Source organism: Thermobia domestica, chromosome 6 (assembly GCF_964235325.1).
Source record: "Thermobia domestica chromosome 6, izTheDome1.hap1.1, whole genome shotgun sequence".
NCBI classification, from domain to species: Eukaryota; Metazoa; Arthropoda; class Insecta; order Zygentoma; family Lepismatidae; genus Thermobia; species Thermobia domestica.
Genome location: NC_137459.1, coordinates 180,892,746 through 180,919,843, shown reverse-complemented (window position 1 = coordinate 180,919,843; position 27,098 = coordinate 180,892,746). Strand labels below are relative to the sequence as shown.

The 27,098-nt window shown below is 34.6% G+C and overlaps 2 protein-coding genes across 6 annotated transcripts in view; one reads left to right on the top strand and one right to left on the bottom strand.

Annotated features, from left to right (window-relative positions):
* Nucleotides 1-27,098, top strand: part of LOC145688344 (SRSF protein kinase 3-like) — a 354,260-nt gene that overhangs the window by 250,900 nt on the left and 76,262 nt on the right. For all 5 annotated transcript variants that reach the window (XM_081762483.1, XM_081762484.1, XM_081762481.1 and 2 more), the window contains 4 exons: nucleotides 1,959-2,067; nucleotides 12,765-12,852; nucleotides 16,845-17,039; nucleotides 25,036-25,198. In XM_081762483.1, the coding sequence (XP_081618609.1) occupies nucleotides 1,959-2,067; nucleotides 12,765-12,852; nucleotides 16,845-17,039; nucleotides 25,036-25,198 (555 nt within the window). The remainder of the gene's footprint in view (nucleotides 1-1,958; nucleotides 2,068-12,764; nucleotides 12,853-16,844; nucleotides 17,040-25,035; nucleotides 25,199-27,098) is intronic.
* The window catches only part of LOC145688345 (uncharacterized), a 125,373-nt gene that overhangs the window by 37,065 nt on the left and 61,210 nt on the right, over nucleotides 1-27,098 (bottom strand). The window lies entirely within an intron of this gene.

Here is a 27,098-nt window from a genome sequence, read left to right as displayed (position 1 = left end):
TCAATTACCAAAATACATAAATGTATGTACTATTTTATTTCAGAATAGTGTAACTAAACCTTACTGCTAAGTAGTAGTGTTAAGTAATATTGTAAAATAATTTATAAATTTATCAGGATGAAGTGTATCGAATTCTTTGAGCCATTGTGTGTAGGTGATTTCTACACCCCATACTACTGAATGTCTAAAATATTGCTAGAAGTTATTTTGTTTATAACGACTGTTCTAAATATTTGAATCAGAAGTGCTTTCCTGCTGACAAGATGATGGTATTTGAACATTTTTGACAGAGTTTGAGACATTTTCAGAATCTCATAGCCGCCTCTTTGTTCATGTTTAGATCATTGATAAACTTTATGCTCCTCTCAGACTTTTCTGTCCATTTAGGTCTCATTAGGCAAATAAGAGAATGGTATTCGGTTTGTTACTCACTAGTTGACCGTGTTTTTCTATCTTAGTCACAGTTCACAGTTATGATTTCAGCTTCCGTGTAGCTAAACGTTTACCGTTGTTTTGATTCTGGAGACTCGAATTGATTCACATTGGGAATACCTGTAGTTGGGATCCTATGTTAATAAGGTTTGCGTCAGTCCCAACCTTGCTGCTGAAAAGGATAGTAAACTTCATATCACTTAACAATTATTTTAACAGTTTAATTACCGTTTGAATTATTTCCTATTTTCTAACATACATAGATAGGTATTGGTCGAATACAGCTATATTAGCAAATAGATCACCTAAGCCAAAGCACAGTATGCTTGAAGTATTTTTTTTTTTTTTTTTAAATTCAGGTTCAAGTGAAATGACTGCATAAGTTATTCTTGACAATCGGAAGATATGAGATAACTAGAATATATGTTAATGAAATTTTTAAAAGAAGCTACTTTTTAAAGTTTTATGTGATGTTTCTTTCTCGCACATACATGTGGATATACAGATACAGTAGGCCCTCTTAACATAGCCATCTCTGTAAGTTGGCCACCTGCGTATTTGGAACTTAGCCACATGGTAACAAAATCGTTTCTGAATTTCAAATACTAAAATTACCTGTATATGTTGTCCACATAAGTGAATCGTATACTTCTTACATATATACTGAGTAAGTAACACTAACTTTCGTGTTTGTTTTGTACGAGAAATGTGTACTTAAGCAAGCAACGGTAACTCGAAAAGCAGCCATTCCCACAATAGACAATACTGTTGTACTCAGAGGTCAATGACCAGAATGCCACTCAGATTAAAGGATGGGGGAGAAAAAAAAAATCAGCTAGAAGAACCACATAGAGGAAGAAAAGAGAAAATTCTCTTGTTATTTTAATGAACAACGGGAAACTAAATTTATCTGTGGAAAATGTGTCCTTTAGCACACTTTATTAAGTAATAATCGTTAATTGTGTTTCTTGGTAGGGATTGTTCGTACTTTTGTTTTCAGTGAATAATTTAGGGTATGCATTTACAGTATTTCTTTTAATAGTCACCAACTTTTTTCAAAAAATCACATTCTTCGAAATATCATAAAAAAAAAAAACTGACACTTTGGCTTGAAATAAGGATCACATCAAGATAATTCACATTTGGTTGATTTAGTTTCATATACAACAATACCAAGCTTTTCAAAGAAAGTTGGGTGGCTAAGTTCTCTCGAACAATGCTATTCATATTTTAAATGTGCTATAGTAACTTTCCTAGCATATAGTTATTATTAATTACTTTAATTATTTAAGATAAAAGTAGTATGCCAATTGCCAATAGAATAACACTATCATGTAATACTAGAAGTTGTTTCAAAATGCGTCTATTACATTTATTTTATGTAAATTGGACTCAGGAACCAGCAGGAGCCAATATAGTTATATGCACGTACTCCTGTTTATTTAGTATAGAAGTTATTATGTATTTCTGTTCAAGTTATAGAATGTTAATTAACAAAAATAACTCACATTTAAATTGTTTTACAGGTGGCTATCATCCTGTCAAGATCGGTGATCTTTTCCATAATAGGTATCACGTAGTAAGAAAACTGGGCTGGGGCCACTTTTCCACTGTGTGGTTGTGCTGGGACCTTGTGTAAGTTAGCAATTGTATTTTGTCTTTAACAAGACATTCAAACGTATCTTCAGAAGGAAATGCTTAGTTTTAGTGTGACAGAAACATGTTTGAAGTAGAAGTGATTCGTTTATAGTGTTTGGACAACATTTAATTAACTATCATTAATATTGATCATTGAAGTTTCCAAACACGAGACACAAGGAATATTAGGAAATATTCTTAAGATCTGGAAAATCTACAAATTAATGGTAATATTGCAATTTTATGGCTGACAGATTCACTTACTGAAAATGAAACAAAATAGACTTGAAATATTTGATTTGAAACCTCATCTAAGTCGAAAATGGAGATGAGTGTGGAACTTGAAACCAGTGAAGAAAGCGTTAAGTTTCTGAATGCGTTACATATTCCCGAGCGGGAAAAACGATTGATATCCCTGTATGTAATTGTTGTTTAACAACAAAATGTAAACTCTATGTATTATATCTACTCACATACAGATGTTATGAAAATATTGAAAACACTTGGAGAAATGCAATTGAAAACACTTGAAGAAATGCGACTAACTGTGTTAGTACGGCGTGGGACCACCGTTCGCCTGCAAAACAGCTGTAATTCGTCATAGAATGGAGACATAAATCACGAATAGTCTCCAGAGGAATATTATACAATTTCCCATCCAGTGCAGCACTCAGTTCAGTTAGCAAGGATGAAGGAGGATATTTGCTTCAGATTTGAGCTCTAGAACTGACCATAGATATTCAGTTGACTTTATTTTAGCGTCCCTTTCAGCAGTGAGGCTACATGAGACGGGACCTACCTTTTAATTAACGTGGCATCCGAATTACATGAGCTCCCGCTGCACAGTAGAGTATTTTTTACCTTAAAACGTGGACAAAAATCGAAAAAATAAAATTTGAAAAATATATGAAATAAAGTTTATTTCTTGTTTTTCGATAACTGACGGATCTTGTAAATATAAATTCAATTATTAAAATATAAAATTAACGTAAATAATAATTGCTGAAGCCACTCAATTTTTCTGGCCAAAGATTTTAAATTAGTGATTCCGCGAGTACAGTTTTTGAGGTATTAATTTTAGTAATTGCATTAGTCATTATCAACAAAAATTATATTGTTCTAAAGGGTATAGATAGAGGTTCTAATTTCATGATATGTAAACATTTTACCTCTAAGTCTTGGTGGTTAAATATGTAATGAAATGTCACGAGCTTTTTGCAAGAAAAATATATAAAGTTTACAAGTTAGGAAGTGTTTTTGTTTCTGTTCTGAGTCTAGTTGATCAATGATTCCTTTTGCATTTGAAAGTTCAGTCATTTGTTAACTTAGTCCAAGAATAAAATGTTGCCCGAAATTGTCCCATTAATACATATATATATAAATTATATCTAGTTTGGTTTTTACGTGAGTTCAGAAGGCCTTACAGCAGTTTCCTGACATAAACCTATGAGTTTAATCTTTAGTTGATTGAATTTATACAGAAAAGTAGAATTAATTTTTCAAGTAGGGTTTCATGCAATTAATTCTATAATAAATGACATGTACTGAAAATTTTGAAGTTCATAAACTGCATCATGAATTATGACGCATGAAATTTGTTGTCTATCATTGTTTGGATTGTCTGTCCTTCATACAAGGATCAGGTTTTTCGAATCAATATTACACTTAGCCTACAAAGTTTCTTTGAACAATAGCAAGCTAAATCAGAAGAAGAGAAAACCATAGTTAAAGAGACGAAGAAAAGAAATTCAAACTAGTTTCAGAGAAGAGATGGGTTTGTTAGTGCACGTCCGTAAGCAAGTCCATGGCAGTACGATCATGAGAACACTTCAAGGAGATTTTTGCTGACCACGAAGCTGCTGCCCAAATAACTAGTGTAGATTTGAACTTGATAGAAAAAAATTAAAGATTATTCTGGAGGCAATTTCTAGTCTCCACGAAATAGACGTGGAGAAATTTCAGTACTTCGCTACTGCCACTGCTGAACTTTATGTGAAACTATATAGTTGGTACCCGATGACTCCAGTCCTAAATAGTTTTAATTCATGGCCCAGTAATCATAAAACATGTTATTTTGCTTATTGAGCAACTCTCAGAGGAGGCAGCTGAGACTAAAAACAAACATTTTCGATTCAGAGGATGCAATTCAGCAATAATAGCACCAGTCTTGAATGAGCGACCTCCTAATTGCGTCCTCCAGCCAAAACGATGATTTCGATTCTTTCCTCTCGAGGTAACATCGAGGGGGACGATATATTCCCCATTGTCCAAGAAATATTCAGAAAATTAATGACAGTCACTACCCGACATTTGTCCTTCGTAATTACGATTCCCTAACTTCTATATGTTCCAGGTTTGCTCGCGCTAATTGGGCTTTATGGTGGACAAGTCCTGTGTGCGTGATTTCCTTAGGTCTTCTGTTTCTTTCCACTGTTCTGTGACTTACCGCGGCAGATCACTAAGCACTAGAGTACTCAGTTCCTTCCCTGAGCAGCCACACGCTTTTCATCTTGGATGTCGGTGTTCTGACATTAAACATCTTAGACCTCCCTACTGGCTTAATGCGTAGCGGAGGTTCCATCGGGCACGGGGTCCCGGGTTCGATTCTTGGTGGGAAAGCATATAAATTTGTACACATTACGATGGTCCTTATGCTATCTTAAACGTAGGTCTATGTCTTATAACGGTGCTGAAAAGGGATATTAAACTTCAACAAACAACAATTTAGACAACATGGATTTACCACTACTCTTGTTATGCTTGGACAAGCCAAATCCATATTAAACACCTGTGACGGTTGAACTTAATATTATAGCACTTCCCGGCTCAATATTTCTCACTCAGGATTCCAGCTACATAAGATATGATATCAGAAAAAATCGATTAATTTTTCCCATTTCTGTTACAGCGTATTGTGTCTGGTTGCTGATAATGACGCGCGAGTGTGAAACAGACACCTGGATAGTCGAAATTCGATCGTACCCAATTATTCTGCTTTACATGATGGTCTCAGGTTCGAAAACATACCTTCACGGTAGTTTTGTATCTTAAACGTACAATGGTTTTCGGGTCCTACTTCAGTGAAATTAAATGTGGGTTACGAAGAATTTTAGGGAGGCCTATATAGTATTTCAGTTGCAATTTTGTACTGTGTAACAAAGAAATATTGTCAATTGTGACAAGGGTGGATTGATTTAAATCAAGATTTAAATCGCTTGATTTTTTAAATAAATATCGTTGATTTAAATCAAATTCCGAAATAATTTAAAGTGAAAATAAGTAATGTCCCGTTTCTGTTCTATTTCGATTATGGAAGATGATAATCATAATACAGTGAGACTCAAATGTACAGTATGTACAGCATAGTATGAAAACAAGTGTCACGCAGAGGATAATTAGGGAAAATCCCGTTTTGAACGGGTAACAGGGCAATCCTGTTTTCTTCTCTTCGTAACATAGGGTTTATATTGTAAATCGTTAACTATTCCAACGGGGAAATCACCATCGACATTTAAGACTAAGATTCTTTTGTGTGTGCGTTTATATATTTGTTCCCAGATAATAGGTCATATTTAGAAGTGTCCTATCCCCTCTCCGAAAATTGACGCTAGTTCAGTTTCCTTAAAAATATGCCCCTGCCAAATATCAGTAACTTTTGTGGAAAATAAGTGTCACTTTGATAAGCGTTGCTGTACTTTTTCCTTAAGGCTTAACCTTTTAAATTACATCATCTATTTTTAGGTGATATGATAAAATCTTCATTATTCGATTAAAAAAGTACCAGTAAAGCTTTTTACTTCGTTTTTTCAGGACTGAAGGCATTGTAGAGCACGTTACATATGATTTCACGTCTGTCTGCGTCGAGACATAGGATGTGATGACGTCATAAATTTTAAAAATATATTTTTTGTTGTGCCTATTTTTATTATTTTTTGGCGGGCCTACATTTTGCATTCAGAAGACTGAAATTCTACACACTCGTTCAGTGCATCCTTAGTATTTCCCAGTTGATTTTGAGATCTGTGCGTTAACATAGGGAAGTCCAGACGGGATCAAAATTTGAAGAAAAAAAATCAGAAAAAATCCCAAATTCTCTCAAAATTTTCCGCTTCAGGGACATGATAGGGAAAATGTGAATGTTACCGTTTTAAAGGCTGTTCTATTCTGAAGAGGAGGTGGTATGAATCATGATCCTAGGATAAATAGGGATGATGCTCAAAAAAAAAAAAAAGCCATAATTTGAAATTGTTAAGAAGCATTGTTTGGGATTGATATAGGTTAACGATTGGGGATTAATTCAAAATTCAACCCCCAATACTTTCACTTAAATGGCATAATTGGCATTTAATACCAATTCGTAATGCATTTTCTTCAGTTCGCGACTTGTATTATACGAGGAGAAAGATTTGATTTAAATAAAAAAAAATCGATTTAAATAAAAAAATAATCGAAAATGATTTTTTTTAAAAATCATGATTTTTTTCCCACCCTGATTGTGACCCTGCATAGCGTAGTCACTAATGCTCTTGCCTTTGGCGCGAGCGTTCCCGGGTTCGATTCCCTGTGGGAACACCCGGTCGGAAAGGTACAGCAGCTTTTTCAGGCCCTGCATACTGAGTGAAGTTTTTCCTTGGTTTTCCTCATTACACTAGGCAAATGCCAGGATGATACCTAACAGAGGTCCCAGCCGCCTTTCTTCCCGGGTAATGTGCTCGCCGAGGGACGCCATCCCTCATACGTGACGGACTTAAGGCAATAGACGCCAATAATTCACAGAAATACGTATAAAGAAATTTAAACATGGATGTTAATTAGTCAAGTAATTAAATGTTCTAACCTTCATTTAGCTTTTCTTAAACAAGACATGAAGAAAAACTGAGCTTTAGAATGCAGAAACTTAATTTATTTAACTACCACTCGTAATATAGATAGCAGTACCTCGTGTAGAATAGTAGGATGATAGATATTAAAGTACGTGACACTGAAAGAAATACGTTCTCATTAGTACCATAGAATTTATCTAAATTCTGAATTTCGCTTTAACCAAAGAATTAGCCATTATAGTATTCATCAATAAACTCGAAGATTGAAGTTATATCATTCTTGCATATGGTCTTTACAAAGGGTGTGTGACTGACTAGAGTAATAGAAAGTAGTCAGTATGTATAACGAGATTTTCGTTATATTTTATATTATCCAGTTCGGGGATTAAAATAAATAACACACCACCATTAGCACATTTAGTTTTTGTATATATATTTGCAAGAACCATCTATCATCACACATTAAAATTATACACAGCACAACTTACTTTTATAATCAAATCTCCATGAAAAACTTTCTCTTGTCATAGCAACATGAAACTGTAACTATCATTATATAAATATCTATCTATCTCAACATATATTCTACATTTCTTCTTCTTTACAATAGATTGTGCACTTTTAAGCACCGTTGCCCAAAATAGCTACAATTAAAAATGGAAGTAATTCACAGATATCATATATACTATATCGTTGTATATATGGCTCCCGACTAGGACTTCTTAAATTGGTTACAATTGAAGAAAGAATCCTGGACCATCACATATCTTGGGGGCGCGGTGGCTCAGTGATAGAGCGTTCACCTCCGGTGCTTGGGGTCCCGGGTTCGATCCCAGCTCGCGCCGTGTGGACTTTGTGGTGGACAAATACCGTGCTCGTGGCTTTTCCCGGGGTTCCCCCGTTTCCTCCCACTTTCTTCATTCCACCATTTCATTCATTACTCGTAATCACCGTCTCCTTTAGCCTAACCGGCATAACGTGGGACGGAAAACTTAATTTCATTTCATTTTTCATTACATATCTTACATACGTGGTTACCTTACTTTCCGAATAGCCCTCACATATATAAATTATAATACATATATATTAATTTCATTTTGTCTCAATAATATTCTTACATTCATTTAATAATCAATTCCATTTTAATTCTATAAAATTACCGACGAAGAGGACTTATTCAAAATGCGACCCTTTTCTAATTATTTAGGTCCTAAAATAGATTGTTTAATTCAGTATAATTCTAGCTCACTGACAAATTAAATTAAAGTATATTGAAATACTACATAACTTATTTCTTCCATTTGGGGATAATTTAGATGATTGTAAAAGACTTTGGAAGCACAATATTGATAAGTGAAGCGAATTACAAAGAAGTCATAACAATACTCAAAGTGAAACAGAACAATAACTAATTGAAAATATTTTATCGGACGCCATAACTTTAGCTCAAGTTACATTACCACAAGATTCAACTAGGTTGCATTGAATCGTACAATCTTGAATACAGTCCTGTATATTATGAATTCCTCCAGTTCTTTGGCTTCTATTTTGAGAATTTCTGCCACCTATGAAATTACTACGAAATCCAGTTCGAGAGAAATTAGATATACTGTTTGCCTGATTTCTAAATGTTCTACGATTATTATTTCTGTTTCTTCTGAAATTGGGTTCGGTTCTATTACCGGTATAATTGAATCTGTCATTACTTCTTACATTAGGACTACACTCTTCCCCCACATTGATATTTCGGATTGGAATATGATTGGGTTGGTTTCGGTTATTATTAGTTTGGTTTCGATTAGTATTACTTTGCACCATTGATTGATTTTCGAAATTTTGCACTATCATAATTAGATGATTGAAATTAATACATTGTGCAGAAATCAGTATTTACTGCAACCGAAAAGGTAACAATATCCGGATTGATGCTATAATTCGGGATTTCTGTTGGTATGGATTAATTAATTTCAACTCATTATAGACGGAAATCACAAAATCAGTAAGATTCTTATCAATTTTTGGATCATAACATCTGTTTCAAACCAAAGCGTCTCGGTTTGCCAACATAAAATCATTTTCAAAATTTGAAAGCAGAGCGTTCTTGAAATCGAAATAATTACATAAACTCACCCTGATCGCTTTGAACCAAACAGAGCAAGGTGGTAGTAAAACGTGTGGCAAAATTTTAAGAAATTTTGATTGTCTACACCAATTAAGTCGCATTCTTCTTCGTTTTTTTCCAAAAATACACTTGCTGGTATGTCTTCCGACCTTCCACTAAATTTGGTTAACGATCTTATATCGCTAAATCGGAAATGATGGTTATTATTAGACTGTTTCAAATGTTTAGACTTTACATATTTGGTTTTCCTGCGATGTGATGAATGCGGTCTTCTCTCTTGTTTCCCAATACTAGAGGCACTATCACCCCTCTCAGAATAGCTTTCAAGTATATCACTTTCTTCTATAGCTAGTCTGGGTTCAATTGGCATATGGTCTCTGTTGATCGCATCAGGATTACCATTTACGGTGATAATCTTTTCCTTGATAGTATCTATTTCTTGCTGTAATTCTCTAATCTGATTGCAATGCTCGTTAACTTGAGTTTCAACCGCTTCCACCGAACTTTGTACAGTGATAAATATGTGCAAAATTCGTTCCATCCTACAGTCTGTTCGTTCTAGTTTAGAGTTGATTTGCTGTGTTATTTGCTCTAATTTATTATCCATTTGCTGTGTTTGCTGTGTCAATTGCTCAAATTTAGTATTCATTTGCTTTGTCATAGACTGTGTAATTTGTTCTAACTTTTGTTCGAATTTAGTATCTATTTGCTGTTTGTTGTGTCAGTTGCTCAAATTTAGTATTCATTTGCTGACCTAGCTGTTTTATAAGGTCAGCCACATTCATTGATGTATCCGATCCTGGTGTTTCAACATCACCAACTTCATCACTAATACTTTCAACTCTGTGTATATCCATTTTAAGGTTACGATAGATTTTCCTTTTACTTCTTAATAAAGTATACTCCGTGTTGACGATTATTTATGAGATTGCTTACTTTGCTTCAACCAAATCTCAAGGTATCTCCCATGCGGAAACACCATTTATTATATAACGAGATTTTCTTTATATTTTATATTACCCAGTTTGAAGATTAAAATAAATAACACACCACCATTAGCACATTTAGTTTTTATATATATTTTTGCAAGAACCATCTATTATCACACATTAAAATTATACACAGCACAACTTACTTTTATTCTCAAATCTCCATGAAAATCTTTCTGTTGTCATAGCAACACGAAACTGTAACTACCATTATATAAATATCTATCTATCTCAACATATATTCTACATTTTTTCTTCTTCTTCTTCACAACAGATTGTGCACTTGCTACAATGAAATTGCTACATCATTTTCTCTTCTTACTTTTGGAATTTGAAAGTAATTAAATTGAAAAAATTAATGTCCCAAGCTTTATCTCAGGTGTTTTTTCGGTTTAACTTTGAAGTATTAACGACAAGTTTTGACTAAAAAATAGTTTCTTTGCCTTACTTTTTAACAGTTAATTTGATGGGTGACCAAATGTCTTAAAACTAACGTATGTGAAAATTCTTTCAGCTGACTTTCTCGACCAGCTGTGACAGGTTAAGACTAGAGCGGAGGATAACGTCTTTGATACAGTATAGCACATTTATACTTGTTTAAAGAGTAGTACATTTCTGGTCACAAAAACTTCTAAGTCCAAGAAAGTTGAACCTGGATCCTTACGTTCCTCGGATCGTTTGCAACGAAAATTAATTTCTCTCCATTCTGTTACTGAGCAAGAATAAATTTTGCTTTTTTTTGGGGGGGGGGACTCTTTTTTTTTTCCTAAAAATTGTTACTTTTTTTCTTGCTAAATATAGCCTGGTTTTCGTTTGGTTATGTTAGGTGTTTCACGGGAAGTTTATACTTACCTTCATGGTTTGTATAGATCGGTAATCTTTTCTGTTTCTTACCTAGTTTTGCCTCCCTTCCCCCCGAATGCAGAATTAACCCAGAAGCAACATGCGTATTCTCTAATAGAAATAAACCGTCCAAATATTGCCTCTAAGTATATTCAAATGGTATGTAGACAGTAATGGTAAAACAGAATATAAAAGCGAAGAACTAACATACTAGATGACACCAGATTCAAGCCTGTGGAAAGTACACCGTTAAGAGAACAATAACAAAAGCAAATGGAGAAATAGCCATGCGCTCTTATTCTAGTGAACAACGTAACGGATTCGTGTACCAATGTCCATTTTAACGTGGGTTCGAATCCTGTTTACATTTTTTTTTAATAATCTGAGTTCTGCTGACAAAAAACATTCATCTTTGAATGTAAGAAGTCTATAAATATATCACAACAATTATGTACATTAGAACATATATGTTAAAGAAAATCACAGCTCCTTCTCTTGTCTCTAACATGACTCCGACGCGGGAGGTTATGTTCGATTCCAGACGGGAACTCATGCGATTCCTATTACACGTTAAACAGTAGGTCTATGTCACATATAACATCGGTGTTGAAAGGGACGCGAAACTCCAATACTGCACAGGATAATGCTTACTCATGAACACCTTTCCATATTGCTTTCTGTTTATCCTTGAAACTAATTCTGCAATATTTTGCGCAAGGGGGAGTCATTTTGTAAGAAAATGAGTTGTCGCATGGGGAGGATAGGTTTATGAAAAAAATAATTGAACCTACTTGGCCTTAGAATACACATTTCAATGAAAAGATAATGATAAAAAAACGTGACACTGTACTTTTGACTTTACTTTTGGCATACAGTTTTAAACCCCCTACCTCCTTAGGATACGCCCTATAATCAAAGTGGCACGACAAAAGCCCAGCTTGAGGTAGGTAGTAAATACGTTCCCAAAGTCATTTCAAACGGTTCAGCTGTTTTCCCGTGATGAGACACCATCAATTTTACTGTGGCAAGAAATATTTTAAGAAATCTCCCTCTCTCCCTGTAACACTTGGAAACGCTAGGACACATGCCAACTTATCTATAAGGAGAAGTTTATATTCCATTCCATCTTCCTAAGTTGTTTTACTCGTGAGATACTTTATTTTCAGTGTAAGTTTAGAACCATTACTATCCCCCTTAAAATACACTCTTTCATAAAAATATGACAAACTTTTCGTTCCACTCACAGCGAATCGTTCCAGAGTTACCCATCACTAGTATTCCGCATATCACTGTTTCTCTACCTTTTCTTTCTTTTTATCCACGTTAATCGTTTGAAAATTGTCCGTATGTAAACATGAAATTTCAACAACGTATTTTCGTATCAGTCTGTAAGATAATATTTTATTTCAGTCATTGTTCCTAACCATCACGTATTTGAAGTCAAGTACAATTCTGACTCATCATGTATTTGTGTTTTTGGCTATCTATGGTAACTTTCGTAAAATTTATTCTATTTCAGTGAAACATGGCTTTTATATTCCTTTAGGCTGGCTTGGGAAGTAAATCTTATTGTTTGTTTTTGAAATCTGGGAAGAGTATCAGAGTAAAAGGGATAGAATTAATCTCAAATAGAAGTTAGTGCATATCAGAAGGAACGCGATATTTTTCGTTAAACAAAAAAATCAATAAGCAATTCATTTTGTTTCAATAAGCAGTGCGGCATATATTTTAAGACATCCCAGTTATTCCAATCTCTTCGGGTTAAAATTATTCCGAGGCACGCTAGTAGTTATATTGTATTATGTTTTAATATAACATATAGTGTTATGTGTAGATGTTGTATTTGTGTTAGTTTTATTACCTATGAATTAAAGGAGTAAGAAAATAATAATGCTTCTATTTTTCATTTTATTACAGAGCCAAACGATTTGTAGCTTTGAAAGTAGTGAAAAGTGCAGCTCATTATACGGAAACTGCTTTAGATGAAATAAAATTGCTCAAATGCGTAAGTACTTGGGTACTTTCCCACAGGAATAGTAATGATACTAAAAAAAAAAACCTCGATAAAAGAAATAAAAATTCAATTAGTCACTTACGTTCTCTGGAAAGCCGTCAGTTTATCAGAAAAAAAGTACATTTTGTGTTGATGGAGAAACAGCTAGATATTGTGTTGTATAACCTGTTGTGGATTCAAATCAGACACTTTTGAACACGTATTATTCATGACACACATCCGAGCAGACTGCTGTTTGCACAGCTTCATACATTACACCCTCTGTTAATTCGATTACAGGCAGAGTCAGCTGAGGAGACAAGTCAGCGGGAAATATGCAGCCGTCTAAAGCGGAAGTCAATCGGACTCATGTTCGAGATTTCTTGCTGAGGGATGCGGGACTCTCTGTTGTTGAAGTTGTGAAGCACTTTCAAAAAGAAGTATTGAGTCGTGCAACTGTGTACAGAACATTAAAAAGGATCAAATAGGGAATTTCAATTAAAAAAAAAAAAGAGAGAGAGAGAGAAGGGGAAGAAAGAAAAAAATGATTATGACGAAAACAAATCAAAGAGAACATTGAGTCACTGATGGACGCTAGTGACGAATATACCCTATCAAGTCCTGCACTGGCATTAAAAGTAAGTGAGGGTGTTGTGAGGAAGGGCTACTGGAACTGGAGATCAAAAGGAAGACAAAGAAGGATTCTCCATATTCAGGTGTGGACCAAAAAAAAAAAAAGTCATTCTGAACAAAATTGCCAGGGACTAGTTCCGTGCCTCTAATGATGACAGGGACGTAATAATGAATGATGAAACATATATTGATATGAATGGGTATGATTTTAGTGGAGACATGTCGGTGCTTTGAATCTGGTCACATTCCTGTTCCTGAATCCGTAAAATTTAAATTCAAAACTAAATTTCCACAGAAACTACTCATCTCCATGGCAATAAGTACAAAAGGTCCTTCTCGGCCATATTTTCATAAGCAATCAGTGGGTGCAATTAATTAAAATATATATCAAAATGAATGCATTCTAAAGAAACTTATCCCATCTATCAAAGAAAACTCTCCTAATGGTGATTACATTTCTTGGTCTGATTTAGTTTCTTCTTACTATGCAATAGGGACGCAGCAGCTGCTGGACCGGGAGGAGGTGAACTTTTTCCGCAAAGAGCGCAACCCACTAAATGTGGCACAAATCCGTCCCATTGAGAAATTTTGGGCTTATTTAAAAGCAAAAATATTCCAGCCACCATATAAACCAAGAATATATCGTGTTTGGAAATAAACGAGCCCGAAAAATAATACGTCAATTCATTGCAAACTACTTCGAACAGATGATGGGGAATGTGGGTCCAAAAGTTAGAGCGGCTGCTAATCAGGGTGTTCTTTCTGTCACTAATTGATTCCATACGATTGTAGAATGTATATTGTTTCATCAGTACAAAAACTATGACTTTGCATGTGCACGTAAACAAAATACAACATTTCAAAAATATGTCTCATTTGAATCCACAGCAGGTTAATATATTTAATCGACATGAGAGCATTGCGTTAATATAAATTTTCATGATTGAGATGATGGGGTTTTAAATGAAAAGTTACATAAGTTTTTTTTTTTTTTACATTACTGGATCTTTTATTGTAATTGTTCTACAGATATTTTCGAGCATACTTTACTCCATTTTAATTAATCGATACGAATTACCATTCAACTAGTTTCTTTGACAAATCTGTCAAGTAGTCACTTCGTTCTGCATTAAGCGAGCAGTCGCGCAAATTTGTATGGAATTCGGAAAACCGATAGGTCAAATCGTTAGTTTTCCATTACTTTTGTTTCTGACTACCCTCATAAATTAGTCTCACTTCCGTCAATTCACGACTTTCATCAGTATATATTTACGTGTAAGGTATCCAGTACGTTGCATGAGTTTCTTTGTCAGTGTCTGTCTCTATCCCAATAGTAGAAGCAGTTGCCATTAAAACTGCTTTGGCATTTGCATTTATGATCTTCATATGTTCTCTTCGGTTATATTTATCTTACTACCTCGAATTGCAAATTCACAATTTCTGATTTTAATTGGTTCTCTTAGGAATTTCCGAGTTGAGATTTTTTAATACAAAAAGTTTTTCTTGTATTTCTGACTCATAGCACCATACTTTCAATGCAAATTGTTCGAATATGAGAGGACTATCATTAAGACCATTATTGAGTCATTTTCTACATTTTCATGGTTTTTGCTGTCTTGCTCCCCTGTTTTTCAGTTGATTTTCCTTTTCAATTATTGGCTGGATATTTGCTTGGGATTACTTCAGTTCATCTTTCCTTGTGCTCGCTACTGTGCGTATGGAGTGGATATTAAGCCCACACTTCTAGCTCTGTTTAGTTACACTGTTCATGTTACGTAATTTACTAATGATAATGTTTTTACATTCGATAAAGAATTTTCTTTCACAATCCTTATGTACATTTATGTCCAAAATTATTGTCGCATGTCTATAAATATGTTGTTGTAGGAATATAATTCGATAACTAATTCGCCCGGTATTTCTTATAATTGTAGTATGTGTATAATCGGCAAAGACATGTATCTGGCAAATTTCATGTGAAAAGAGCCGTAAATAAAAACAATAAAACAAAAATATAACTTTCTTGTCCATTTAGCAACATTTCGTTTTACTCATTTTAATTGTCTTATTTATAATTCTTTTCCTATGAAATTTATCACAAATATACATTTCCCGATTATACACACACAGTATCAGTATTGAAAGTATCCTGTAAAATCATTATCAAATTATATTCTTACAAAAAGACAGTTATAGATATGCGACAATCATTTTGGTCATACATCGTAGAATATATTTATTTTTCCGGCATCCTCACACAAACCACACATTTCCGCCATCTTGGTTTTGATCTTCTATTAGAATATGAAAATGAAAGAACATATATCAATTTTCTAATTAACTGTTAATGTCCGAAGTTTGTATTGAAATGAATCGTACATGTCCAAATTTTCAACAACAGCGTACATTACAATAAACATGTTATATGGTTTTATATAGCTTTGCGTGTTCAAGACATTCGAATTAAACACCAGAGGGTAAAATATTACCTGGTTCAACTTGAGCATTAATGACCACGATGCAAGCTAATTTATCACGGGTGCATTTATGAGGAACAGCTTTGGTTTTAAAGTTACTCTGGGATTGAGTATGGTTTGTAACTCTGGGATTGACTATGGTTGTCACCTAAGATTCTGCCTAGAGATTATTAACATTTATATAATGTATCAGTGTAGAACACTGGAAGAATGGATGAACTTTTTAAACTATTTTCTCTGTACCATAGTGTGAAAGGATAGCTAATACTAGTAGAAGAATTAGTTTCGTAGTGTTCTATCACAAAGTCTTTTATTTCTTTCTGAAAGCTGAGAGTTAAGTGTCCCACGAAATTATGTATATCCGACAAGTTAGTGTTGCAACTGAAATACACAGATTTGTGTGTGTTCTTGATTTGCAGGGATTTTAGTTAGTGCGGTTTCAGAAAGCATAGAAATAAGCTTCGAGAGATGATTTCATACAGAAAACGAAGGAAAATAACGCCACTTCACGAATAAGGACGTGCTTACCACAAAACGATTTATCTTATTTGGAAAACCATTATTCGACATTAATCTTCCTTAGCTTTACTTGCACATACTTTTAACGTTTATTATTATTGTCAAATCAGTTTTCTTTTGTCAATTTGTCAACAATCTAATAGCTGAGTGTAAACAAATGTGAAAGTGAATATAATGTCTGAGGGTAGGGTATATCTTCTCTTGAATGAATATTTGGCATAGATTGAACTTAGTATAATATATTATTGGTATAGTTAAGTGGCAACTAGGACAGGTACTGAACAAGTAGACAGTAATAGTTGTGAAGTATGTAAGTACTTACTGAATTTTATTATTTATTCCAATGTAGTAAATAATGTTTCTCTTATACTTTAGGTTCGTGAAAGTGATATGAATGACCCTAAGAGAGATAAGACAGTTCAGCTTCTGGATGACTTCAAAATAAGTGGAGTCAATGGAACACATGTTTGCATGGTGTTTGAAGTATTAGGCCATAACCTTCTAAAATTAATAATTAGAAGCAATTACCAAGGAATACCTTTGCAAAATGTAAAAACAATTATAAGACAGGTAAAAATACTTTTTATAGTAGTAGTTAGTACTATTCTATAGAAATTAGAACATTTCTTTTACGCCTTTAACAGATTGATGAGGATAGAGATTCAGATTCTGTGAGCTCTGCAAAATACTATTGCGTACTGCTTCATAAGTTACTTCGTTCAAAGATTATGTTAAGTTGTTCCAGTATTTGTTCTCTCTTGCTGGGAGTACATCTCGTATAAACTTGTGTATCGGATCCCAGTTTCATAGTAGATTCCGTCGCATTAAGGTTGGTGTAAAGGTACCAGTTTTGCCGCTAGATGTCACTACAGTCTTCGTATCTCTCTCATGTATTTTTTACCTTTCACGAAAATTCACGATTTCTCTCACAAATTTCAACCTAGAGACTTCAAATTTTTAGAGAAGGAACTTCATAACCTACCGAAGGCAACAATCCCTGCCGACTTTTTATTTAGATTTTTTTCTTCATTATTGAAACAGTTACATTGTTAAAGGTTTGGATACCCATTTCAACAATCAAGCCATTTCAACAATGAAGAAAATTCTAAATTAAAAAATCGGCACGGATTGTTGTCTTCAAAAGGTTATGAAGTTCCTTCTGTAAAAATTTGAAGTCTCTAGGTTGAAATTTGTAAGAGAAATCGTGAATTTTCTTGGAAGATAAAAAATACATGAGAGATAAGAAGACTGTAGTGACATCTAGCGGCAAAACTTGTCTCTTTAAACCAACCTTAACCTAGTTGTTATACAAGGATGTAAAACACGTTCAATCTGTTTACATTTACACTATTTTTCTTTTCTTACAAAATGTCTTAATCGTAACTAGTGTTTATAATGTAATCTCTGTATATCCAGGCGAAGACGAAACTTTACTCGTGACAGATCTACTTAAAATTTCATAAAAGGGAACTATTTGTCACTTGGGAAAGAATCTTGCACTTAGGAGTACTTTAGGTTTTTTTCAGCGAAAGAAATGAAACGGGAATGATGATACACTTAATACCTTTAATTTTTTTCTTACAGTAAAGGCTAGCACCCTGTTGGATGATAAAACTGTGATTTGGTGGATTGTCATGAAGGGTAGAATGAATGTGAGAATAATCGAAAGGATAGTTAAAAGAGGAAATTTTGTAGTAGTTTATATGCTTAAAAAGCTAGTAGTTGGAGGTTGTTCTGGAGGAAATGAAAATGTACATTTAAAACATTCTATACACATAGATTATTGGTCACTACAATAGGAAGAAAAGTAATAGTAAATTACTGTGTTTTATAAATACCTCTGGTCTCCATGTGGTGTTTTTATATTATACATAATGTGATTGAGAACATTAGGCCTAATCTTTAAGCCTCAATGACAGTTTTGTTGTATGATACATTTTACAGGTTCTACGAGTAAATCAAGATGACCATTCTATAGTTGCCCATGAATTTGGGTGAAGACACATTATTTATTAAACATAGGGTTACCAAATTTCATGCAACTGAAAAGAGTACGCCTCACTTCAAGTATTGGTATTTGAAATAAAATCCTCTTAAGATTTATGTAAGGGGACAATGGTTTATCTCTCAATCCCTCTCCACCAGAAAAATCTTTACACAGTGGGATTTATCCCTCAGCATGGGAACGCTAAACTCAATGCGAACTGAAAGATAAAGCAAGTGAGACTGTATGACGTCATTAGCAATGCCAACTACAAAACACAAGACCACTAGTGGTTTAAACACGCGGCTGATTCTGTTCGGTACTTTAGCAAAAGCTGATTTGAGAGATTACTTGTATTGAACAACCTTCTTAAGTAACTTTTAATTAAAACTCAGGAAGAAGAAGAAGAAAAAGAGGGCGTTTATAGGGGAGGACGTTTGGTTATCCTGATTAAATAGTAAAAATGGACAAGCCAATGAGGCCTATGATAAGATCCACGCTTATTTAACTTCCGAGAAATACAGATGGTAATGTAATTAGCACTGCGTTTACATCTCAGGTGCCTCTCCTTATGAGTACTGAGAAAGTATTCATTGGTAAAGGATATCGAATGATTCGTAAGCAAAATATGAAATATGGTCAGAAAATATACTTTAAAGGCTTAATCAGTGAAGAAATCACATCGAAAATTCACTTTTAAGATTGGTATTTTTGGAATATTAAAAAAAAAAAAAAAAACTAATTTTGTGTGCTGTAAAGACGTTTAGCCTCAACGTTACCTACACAGATCAGTATTTTGTGTGAACTTTCCGTATTTATTAAAATCGTCTTCGTTAGCACTTACAATGCTCTTAGATGCAATATATTCTACTATAGGCTTACAAAAAATCAAACCTCAATTCCACTTTCGACATTCGACAGGTGATATATATCACCTTTTTATAGCAGTATCGCGTAGCAGTTTTCTACACAAAATTATAGAAATGCGATGCAAATTAAAAGTTGGATAGCATAATGGGATGTATCTGTGATCATGATTTTTAACCAAAATGAGTTACTTTTCTTCCCTCCGTAACAGAACGGTTCTTTGGTTTCACAATAGTTCAACTTCCGTGAGAAGTGTCCTCTAGAAGGTCGGACATTTTCTTTTAGTTGCCTTAAATTCTCATCAATACCACAATCCACTACGCAGCATTTTACCGGAAACTGACCATAGAACTGACAAAGGCACCATGTGTACTTTGTTATTGTATTACAAGCTTAGTGGGTTTCACTTACCCTGCATTTCAAGATCCAGGAATCCAGTTTTTTAGTCACCAAAAGAAAGTACCTATCTTTTCCTAGTTGTTTGAAGCTCTAGTGATGATACATCTAGTTGTTTCACAGTATTAGCCAAGAAATGTTCTTTTATTCCTATTGTTTTTTGGTTAAAATGACGACAGAAAAGTAATGCATCGTTTATAGCGTTTCAAATATCAGAAAGGAAATGAATCCGCGTGACATTTGACTATAGTATATGTTAAGAAACGAACCTTTGTGATATTAAGAATATTGCCACAGAAACGAAGGTTCATTTCTTGCACTGTATAATTTCAAATGTTTCGTTTCTTGACAGCAGTACAACAGCTGTCATCAGCCTTCAGTAAATAAATAAAATAAACTACATATGGGTACATGCAAGACCAACGTGTAGTGGGATATTTTTTTTCTAAGTATAATTGTCATATTACTTTTTCTACTTTATTTGGCATTATTATATTTGTTTATAAGAAAACTATTGTTTTTGTTATTTCATGATTACGTAAAACAGTAAAATATTTATACAAGGTTGAGTCATAAATCTTGCAATATTCTGGTACACAACTTCCTGTATTTCTTAAACACAATGAAAACAAGTCAAAATTCTAATTATAGTCCCTCGTGTTGGACTGTCTCGAGCAACCTTTTCGCCAGTACCTTGATTTTGCGTCGATACCATGTCTTGTGCGTAGAAGCAAAGAAGAAAGTCACTGCTGTTTCCACCTCTTGCTGGTTACTGAAGCATCGTGGTTTCAGGAAGTGTGCCATGGACAGAAACAGGTAGTAATCCGAAGGGGAAAGGTCAGGACTATATGCCGGGTGTGGCATCAACTTGATGCGATCAAGTTCCTGAATTTTTTGTTGGTTTTCGAGTCGAGTATGGTTTTTCGTTATTCTTTTACAGCAGGTTGCGCTTTCGTTCACCAATGCAGAATATTTTTGGCGAAGTACACCATGCATCCGCTCTAACTGTTCGGAATAAAGGTCGACATTGATGGTACGACCATTAGGAACGAACTCGAAGTAAATTACCCTCTTGTAGTTCCACCACGCACATACAGCATTGTTTTATGCTCGAAACGTCCTGTTTGACGACCAGTTCTGAAAGTTGGCCCTTTGTCAACCACTATTTTTGTACATTCGTATTTCGGAAAGGCATCCGCTTTCCATCACATGTGACAGTTTGTTTCAGGAAACGCACATCATGCCGAATATGCATCAGTTGTCGGTACATATTCACTTTCCTCTTGGCCTGAGCTAGGGTTTACTCATGTGGCAGAGTGCGGCAGCTCCTGATAGTTTTTCTGAGTTCGTGAAGGTGATGCACTGCGTTAAACTGAGATATGCTGAGTTGGTTTGACAATTCTTGTATTTTCCTCAATGGTGTGTTGCATGACATCAGAATCTGTATCCTGGAGCGGCTGGATCTTGGCCGATCTTTGACATTTTTACAACTTGCACGAAATTTCTGGAACTGATGAGTTCCTGTACAGTGGTTAACTACCCCTTCCTGTTTCGTATGTCAAATGTTTTCGGTTGCTTCCGTAGCGATATGCTCGAATTCGAACTCATACAGTGACAGTTCACGTATTAGACGTTGTTCAGCACTCGTCTTCACTGCCACTAAAACCTGTCTGAAGATAGCTACAGAGTGGCGGCCTCCATGTTAAATAGTCCGCTTGCTACACTACCTCTTCGGCCTTTGACCCTGTACTTACGGTCTATCACGGCGCAGACACGCGCCTGCTGTTCAGGTTGTGTAAATATTGTAAGACTTACAACGTAGGGTGTGTCAAAGAAGCGATTTTTTCAAATTGAATTCTAATAGTGGAGATAAGTTGAACCATCTATTCAAACATGTAACTTTTTGTTTGTTTGTTCTTGAAATCTCGTAACAGATTTTGTTCGCACATCGAGAACTAAATCTAAAATCGTCAAAAATCGTATTTTCTTTGGAACACTCTGTATAAAATAGTTTACTTCTTATAGTTTCAATAGGGCGGTAACTTTTTCGTGGGTACGTAGTAATACACAAAAGAAAAGAAAAGAAAAATTGGATAGTATCTTCAGTTCGCACATAGCAACTTAAAAATCGAAGACTTTACGAAAAGAAGCATTATATATATATATATATAATATATATATACAGTGAAACCTTCTCTAAAGCGGACAGCCGTGGGGAATCAAAAATTGTCCGCTATAGAGAGGTGTCCGCCTAAGAGAGGTTTCCATACTTTCTTACGTAAAGTAATAAACAAGGTAATATGCAATTAGGAAAAAAATATTTTTGCATGAATTACGTGTTTATGAATATTACCAAAATGTTACTGTACCTGCGTTATCTTGCGCCATCCAATTCGAGACACAACATGGGGATAAGATGTTAGTTTTCTGCACTTTACACTTATCGCTACTTACTACGTTTTTGGTGTGTTGCTTTAATTTGTGAGTTAATTGCAGTCCAGCAATGACTTTTTAAAAAGACAATATGCGTACCCGTGGACAAAAATACCAAACTTGACTTCTGCTTGGTTAGAGATTCCAGCGGGACAATAGAATGATGTGTCATTCCAAACAGTGGGCAACTGGTCAATCACTTTTGTTTCTGAAGCAGGTTGAGTGGGAGTGGAATGCAAGCAAAGGATATGAGGGTGTTGTGAAACAGAGACTCTTCTTCTGGGTTGCTGAACAGACAGTTGAGGAGGCAAAATGTTGTCACACCCACATGTTCTTCCTTGGTGACATACGTATGGATTACTAAAAGTGTATTTTTAGTGCGCTTTCCAACTTGTTTTTAGAGAAAGTGTTCGTAATACGGAGGTAAATAATACCTATAAAAGACAAGAAAGACTGTCCGTGTCCTAGAGAGTGTCCGCTTTAAAGAGGTGTCCGTTAGTAGAGGTTTCACTGTATATATATATATATATATATATATATATATATATATATATATATATATATATATATATAAATATACTTCTTTTCTTACTCTGCGGTACATTTTATTGCCTATGTTTTCTTGTACCAGAGCTTCATCTTTTCTACCATCAAAGTATATAGTTTTAGTGACACTTCAAATGTATTTTGTAATGATTTTCTAATTTTCTGCTTCTCTTCTAATTTTACTTTTATTTATAACCAAGGACATGTCCGATTCTGTAATTAAAGCAAAGTCTTGTAAGACACTGGAAGCAACTTCTGCGCTTGCTCTGTCCGATGAACTGAACTGATCACTTATTGAGGCTGTAGCAGTCAGTTTCAATTGCGTTTGAGGTTGTGCTGATAAACATTCAGCTTGTATGTTTCCTTCAGTTCTGTGTTTAACGGTCTCGGTATCCTCTTCGTCCAAACACATCTCAGAAGATGTAATGTCATCTTGGTATTGAACAGTAGCAATTACAGCTTCGTGTTTCTTTCTTTCTTTTTCCTAATTATTGCCTTTTCCTTTCAGTCTGCGTTGCTGATGAAACAACTCTTAGCGTTCTTTGGTCGTGAAGAAAATTTTGTTCAATAATAAGTAAACTGTATTTTATACAAGGTGTTCCAGGAAGTGCGATTTTTGACAATTTCGAAATATGGACCTTAATGAGTGAACCGAACATACTATTCGGTTTCGAGTTTCTTTACTTATGTGTATTGTTACATGCCTACTAAAAACTTACCGTCCTATTAGAACTATAAGAAGTAAACTGTATTTTATACAGGATGTTGCAAAAAGAGTACAATTTTTGACGATTTGGCGAAACTGTGACCTCGATGCGCGAACTGAAGATATTGCCAGATTTTTTATTTTTATTTTTTTTTTTTCAATGCACGTTTGGATAGACGATCCAATTTTTCAGCACTATTAAAATTTGATTTGGAAAAAGTCTTTTTTGGTCCAATCTATTACGACTTACCCTTGTTTATAATAATAATAATCTGGAGACTTCCACAGACAAAATGTTATGTAACCCGATGAATTGTGTGTGAATCCTGTATAATCTATATATATAAAAGAGAACGCACAAAATCCTTTGTCCGCTCATCACGCTAATACGGCTGAACCGATTTCTTTCATTTTTGGGGGGTTGTTAGGATTTGGACCCTAGATGGTTTTTATCATATCACTTTAATTTTCAATTACCAGTGTCTTGAGATAATTGACCAATCAGGTGTCAATACGTACAAAAAATCCTTTGTCCGCTCATCACGCTAATACGGCTGAACCGATTTCTTTCATTTTTGGGGGGTTGTTAGGATGTGGACCCTAGATGATTTTTATCATATCACTTTAATTTTCAATTACCAGTGTCTTGAGATAATTGATCATTCAGGTGTCCATACGTAGAAATCCTTTGTTATTAGTTCATCATAGGTATAAAAATAAACGTATTTATATGCAACCCGCATGACCCTGTGACTCGGCGGGTTAACATAACTAACAGGCGCTATAAATCACTTGAAAGCGAAAAAGTAAAAATTATCTAAGTAACAAAGTTTATTGCGTTCCGGGGTGACCGCAGCGAAGCGGGGTGAACGCTGCTAGTTTTATATATCTATATATATAAAAGAGAACGTACAAAATCCTTTGTCCGCTCATCACGCTAATACGGCTGAACCAATTTCTTTCATTTTTGGGGGGTTATTAGGATTTGGACCCTAGATGGTTTTTATCATATCACTTTAATTTTTAATTACCAGTGTCTTGAGATAATTGACCATTCAAGTGTCCATAACGTACAAATCCTTTGTTATTAGTTCATCATAGGTAAAAATAAACGTATTTATATGCAACCCGCATGAGCGTGTCACTCGGCGGGTTAACATAAATGACAGGCGATATACAGCGGAAAATAGCTTGAATCTTCTGTTTAAAATTTTTTAATTGATTTGCTTATTTTTACAGACACTTTTACAATATGCCAGCACCGGGATGACCGCAGCGAAGCGGGGCGGGTTAACATAAATGACAGGCGATATAATGTTAAGATTTACTGCAATCTTCTATGGTTTTTTAACAAAGTTCCGGGGTGACCGCAGCGAAGCGGGGTGAACGCTGCTAGTTGATCATAAAGTTTCATGCATATCAATTATTGTTTTATGGTTCTGGTCGTCTCTCGTGTTACGAATTACCAAATAATTTTACAGAAATGTTTTTCTCTGTTTGAATTATGACCTTGTTTTTACTTGTGTCGGTAACTTTATTCATAGAATATATTACGTTGTATTATTAAAAATAAAAATAATAATAATAATAATAATAAATCTGTGTATATAATAAATAATTTTCTCGTGTAACAGGTTCTTGAAGGTCTGGATTATCTCCATTCAAAGTGCAAGATTATCCATACAGACATCAAACCTGAGAACATTTTGCTATGTGTGGAAGAAGCATATGTGAGGAAGCTCGCAGCAGAGGCTACTCAGTGGCATAAAATGGGCATTAAGCTTCCAGGTTCTCTCGGTACGTAAAGCTTATTCTGTACTTTACTAGTTACTTCTTGGTCTCATTTAGTCAATCAAGTACAGTCTCATTTTGACGAAGACGGAGTCTTCACAAATATAATAATTGAGTCATGTGTGTTGGTTTTAAAAAGAAATCCGATCCATTAGTATTATGTATTTTTTTTCTGTTCGTGGTTTTGTCTTTCGTTTGTTAGCTCTGGTACACCTTAGGTGTCAGATTCAAAGATCATTGTGGCTCAGTGGTAAAGCGCTGACCTTTAAATTGTAGATTTGTGACTCATGGTATGAGTTTCATGTTGGACTAACACCTTGCCCATACGCACCATAAGGTACTCACGATTTCTTCCACTATACTGTTGTACCAAATTATTTCGTTACCTTTCATTTGCATTTTTATTCTTCTCCCTTAGTATAATGAGTAATTCAAAGACCGGTAGAAAAATTGTTTATATTTTTTTCCCTAGAATTTCTGCATGATCCTACATGGAAATTTCTGGTATTAGTGCTGTATTCTGTGAAAATTTCAAGAAACCTATGAGGGTTACAGTGGCAATCTTGTATCCGTCAGCTTGTATGGCGGAAAAAGAAATTGTGTTAATTATTTGAGCATGAAATGTGATTCATTTGTATTTTTTGTAAGCATATATAGTGGCTGAGAAGTGTATCCGCACTATCTTGGTATATAGTTTGTAATTAATTTCTAGGTCAGCACTGAAATTTTTACATAGTGTGTACTCTTGATGATGAGGTAGTTGAAGTAATTAGCTGTGTAGTATAAATAAGTGTGCTAATTTATAGAAACCAAGTGACACCACCCAAGAGAATTTATGGAATCAATATGCTGTATGTATTATCAGTGTGTTAGCTTTATTATTTTCTGGTCTGCTTCATCTGCATTAGTTGGCTAGTATTTGTTACACAAAATGACATCACGATGATCATCACCGCCATGTCGGTGTTCCTTATTTTTTTTAATAACTTACAATATCCTTATCTCAATACTGAATTCATGTAAAGCAATAGAAAGATTGCTTTGTCTTTTTGAAATTTAAGTTGATAAACTTTATGGAGAAGATATATACTCTATTCTGTGACTGTTAAAATGACTGACGGACTCTCATGGTCAATAAAAATTCGCGTATACTGTAACTCACGACTTTTTGCATTTATTCCATTTTCTTTACGTTTATGGGTAAAATTCAGTTATTAGTATGTGGAGATAATAGAAAACAATCCATCTAAGACGATATTTCCAAAAAATATAATAAAATAATAAAAATATAAGCAAAAAACAAAATTATGCTCTGTTTTGTGAATACTGGCAATCATGATTTCTAGGGATTTTTTCAGTAACAAAGCACGATTGCGAAGGGAAATTGACAATAGGCAGTGAACGAGCTGGCGGAAGGAACTGGAAAGTGGAGTAAAATATTGAATTTATTGGTTTAAACCTAGTGTCTAGATGGTTTGCCAAATATAAATTAGCTTCTGTAACCAAGATGTCATACGGAAATATAGAAACGAAGAGGAAATCTCCCGTCTTGAGGTTGGAAGTGACATACACTATGGATATTAGCATTTATTTGTGAAGAAAAAGAGAACAAGCAAAAAGTAGTTTCCGTGGTTAGGTGGGTAGCGTGGTGGATTAGTAGTTGTTACACTATTTTGACACTAGATCGAATCCCATCCCTTCCTTATTTTTTTTTTATTATAAAACATTATAATTTTCATGTTAATAAGAACCGAAGCAATATAATGACATAACTTATTGATATTTTGCTGTAATGACGTATTTATCCAGGATTAGAGTACTATTGGTAATAGCTGTTGTTTTTAGTTCATGCTGTTGTATAGCTTCTCTCATTCTGTTTTCTTGGGAAAAGAACAATTTTGTCTCC